General features: G+C 35.5%; 1 protein-coding gene across 1 annotated transcript; it reads right to left on the bottom strand.

Annotated features, from left to right (window-relative positions):
• Nucleotides 1-330: 330 nt before the first annotated feature.
• Nucleotides 331-3425, bottom strand: IAPP (islet amyloid polypeptide). The gene is made up of 2 exons (XM_074162810.1): nucleotides 3346-3425; nucleotides 331-520 (listed from the first exon to the last, which is right to left on the bottom strand). Exons 1-2 carry the CDS (start codon nucleotides 3423-3425, stop codon nucleotides 331-333), a joined length of 270 nt encoding a protein of 89 aa, XP_074018911.1.
• Between the last annotated feature and the right edge of the window lie 708 nt (nucleotides 3426-4133).

Below are 4133 nucleotides of genomic sequence, written 5' to 3'. Positions count from 1 at the left end.
TTTTCTTTTTAATCCTTTTAATAATAATAATAATAATAAAACCCCTGTTGCAATTACTTTTCCATTTATTATTGTGATATATATTTATTTTTTAACAACGGAATTTGACAAGCAGATTTCTAGAGTTCTTAATGGAGTTGAAACAATAGCCTATGCATGTCATTTTACATGCATAGTGAAAGGGTGAACATAAATCACATAACCATACACACGCACACACAGAAAACAAGGCACTGTTAAGACTGTGTAAGTAATAAATGACGAAGAGGTTATTGATACATTAAAAACTGAGCTCCTAATGAAAACTGTAACAGTAGTCATTTTAACACCCTAAACCTGTGCATTGTTTTGGGGTTCTCTCCTTGAAAACCCAACTGTGTCCCTCTTTCCATATGTATTGGACCCCACATTCGTATGTGAATAAATTGCTCCGATGTTGCCGCTGGAACGAACTAAAAAGTCAGCCAAGCGTTGTGTCACACATGTAGCCGTGTTACATTTCCGTTTCTCCAGGTGGTGGCTACTAAGGTAAAACAAAAAGAGCCAAGATTAAGTCAAATGATGAGCAATCAAGTGTGCCACTTCTAGTAGGCATTTGAGCTGTGCTAATGTGGGAGTTCTTTTAATATGTGCACAAATACAGGAACATTACAATCTTCCCACCACCTACTTTGTGCCTGAAAAAAAATCTTGCGCTGTATGCTATTATCAGTTTTAATGATGGGGGTTATTTAAATGCAAAGACCTTAACAGTCATATGTCATTTTTATTGATATTCTGCATAGCAGTTTATGACATTTGGAAAACCTGTAATGATAGTATAGTTAAGACAGTAAGTGAAAACACTGACTAAATGTTTAGCTTTAAGCTGAACTTCTAAATCTATTTAGAGCTCTTGCTGATATCATGAGGATTACTAACATAATGACAATCACTAACATTTATTTAGTTCTCTTGTTCCCACAGAATCATATCCTGCTCTTACTGCAGTGAACAGTAATCTTCCAGTCCACAGCAAGTGGATTGAGGCCAGAGACCCTTTCTCCCATCTGCTCCACATATCATGAAAGGTGGCAGGCGTTGCCAGCTTCTGGTCACTTCAGTGCCACTTAAGATTTTGCTCTGTCTAAAAAGAGATTTCTTCACTGTTGAAAAGCAGCCACATCTTTGTTGAAACACCAGCAACTTGAAAGTGCTATTGGGGTAGGAGATAATAATTTGCTAGATGAGACTTTAAAGAGTGTCCATGGAAGAATCCATATCTAAAGAGAACATTTTATGGTCTAATCCAACAGAACTCTGTGCAGAATTTATGTAGCATGAGATTATTATTTTTTTTTCTACATCACAATACCATGGTTAGCTTGAGAGAGCGTGAGTTTTCAAACTTATTTCTTAGACCACTGTGTTGTTCCTTTGGACAGAAATATTTGATTGCTGAGATTCTTTATTGAGTTACTGTTAATTTTCTTGGGTTTCTTCATGTTGATGTGGCATGATGTAGACAACAGTTTGCAGCAAAAATTTACTGTGAAGAGTAACATTTTCCCAGTTTCAAACTCCGAGCAATTAGCAATGAGTACATTTTCCTATTGATTGACTAAATCTGTTATCTAAAATGTCATCTATACTTTTAGTGTTATTTGTATTAATCTAGGAATCCAAATGGAGTAGCAGTTGTGAGAGAAATGTCTGTATTATACTGGTTCTTCATCGGCAAATAGGCAGCAATTTCTAAGCAATTAGTATTTTAAATATGTAATTGTATTTAAAGGAAGCAGTTGCATAGGTCTTGATATAGCTTTTCTTAGGTTTCCATGGGTAGTTCTATTGATTTAAAAAGAGTTTAATCAAGCCCTTAACATATGAGGTTCAAACAGCAGCTGGATCTCATGGAAATCCTGATTTGGTTGTGAAGGCAGAATTCTCTTTTTTGTTGAAGGTACAAAATCAGGCCCTGACACTCCAAGTTTGAAACTCCAGTCCTTACAGGAAGCTAGTAGATTTCCAGCTGATGTCTGGCCTTACTGAACCGATTCTACCTGGTAGCTCTGAGATCTGTAACCTTTAACTGAGTATGTGCTTCAGTGAGACAGTTCACCTGGTAACAGATTGTAAACCAAGGCCCCAAAAAGCAGGTAAGGCATACCACACTCATAAAAGTGATGCCTTGTGTTTGAGCATTACACTTTTTTTTTTTTTTTTTAAAGTAAGAGCTGTAAAAATGTGTGAACTTAGTCTCCTTTATCAAAATATTTTGGAAGATAGCCAAATTGTCATAGGAGAATGACTTTTTCTTTTTTATAAATTCAGAAAGAAAGAAGCAGGCAACTATACAGGCATGTACAGTTATTGAATCTATCCAGAATTGTCATTGTAATAAATTCACTCAAAAGCCTGATGAACAATTAGAATAGTTCAGTGCTGATTATCTTTTAGTAGAAATTGCAAATACTTTTTAAATACTATTTTATTCATAAAAACGTTACCTGAAATTCGATTTATGGATTTATTAACATGAATGCAATTCAGACTAGTTAAATTCTACTACAGCCAATTGCTTCTTTTCCTTCTTCCCATGATTAAATGGATATTTAATTCTGACTCTGTAATGAAAATTAGTTACTTAAAGGAAACAGTTATGTTATAAAATAATTCTGTTCTAGCAGAGCATTAATGCTATTAAGAAGGGTATATTTTCTTTTTTTTTTTTCCTTCAGGCTTGGAAATGTGACAAACTTAAATAAGATAGCCTTTTCAAAACACACCTTTCTTCTCAAGGTAATGTAGTATTTGTAGCCTTTTTAATTTATGAAAACATTATAATTGTAAAGTGGTTAAATGATCTGCAAGTTTTATCTCCAGAGATACCTTTCCACCCTGAATGCTTTGATCTTTATGCTTACAGAATGGCTCTAATTACAAGAAGAAGGGTATTTTAAGCTCTTTTGAAGATAAAGAACAGACACAAAGAGTCTCAAGTAACACAATATCACTAGCATGAAGTTTGCTTCATAATTTAATCCTAACTGGTATGACTAGAAAAAACAAGGCAAACAAATACCTTTTTGTCTTTGCTGCTGGTTGTTCTGGCATTTCCTCATTAAGTCCTGAAAAAGTATTCCGTGACATTACTGGCAATATCCATCCTTGTCTCTTGGAAGTACCATCAGATAGATCATCAGCCACAGACAGTAATCTTTAAACAACAATAAAATACCCTGTGAGATAGAATAGCTCTATTTTTGCTCATATTATTTGAGATATGAAAGCAAATGAGATTCATGCAATAATCTCAACATCTTTTCCCCTAAAAAGAAATAAATGTGATTATTTATTACTCACTTCTCAATAGGTGTAGCTTCCAAGCAGCTCAGAGTGACAGAAAGTGCAATGAAGAAAACTGACAGCTTTAGGTGGCACATCTTTGCTTCCAAACTTTCTGAAAAGGATAACGATTCAAAACTGAAAGCAAACCCAAATACTCTTCAGCATACCCTATTACTGATGCCCATTCTGTCCTAAATAAACAGCAGCTAGTCTTTTTCACAGGCTAGAGTAAAAAAATGATCTCCCTGAGTTTAGTGACACAACACAGTTCCAGACAGATAGCTCTCAACAATAAATGTTCATTTTCCATCTAGTAGTTTCAATCCTTTCCCTTAGCCATGGTTTACATTTCCCAACATATTCCAGCCTCAAATTCTGGTCCCTGGTGCAATTTAGTTTGAAGTTATCTTGGCCTTTTCCTGAGAAACGCTGTTGATTAATAATGAGAAATGTGCTTTCCTGAAAACACATCTGTTGCACTGCATCTTAAGTTAGGAAAAAAAAAAAAGGAAATTGTTTACCTTTTAGTGGTCAGAGAGCTAACTGAAGAAGCACGCCTGTGTTAGCAAGAAGGATGCATGCAACAATTCCACGCTTGCATCTAGCTCTGGAGTATCCCTTTTCCCCTTTCCTTGCTGACAAGTAATACGGCTCTTATATACCCTTCACACCTTTCTCAGCTCTGACATCAGGCAGCACAGAGACACTGTCATTAATTCCCATCCCTATAGATAGAAAGTACCCCAGAGAGGAGCAGAGGCAGATAGGTCATTATTACATTAGCACATCGGTAAATATTAACC

Source organism: Numenius arquata, chromosome 2 (assembly GCF_964106895.1).
Source record: "Numenius arquata chromosome 2, bNumArq3.hap1.1, whole genome shotgun sequence".
Taxonomy (NCBI): domain Eukaryota; kingdom Metazoa; phylum Chordata; class Aves; order Charadriiformes; family Scolopacidae; genus Numenius; species Numenius arquata.
This window is presented reverse-complemented; position numbering and strand designations above follow the sequence as displayed.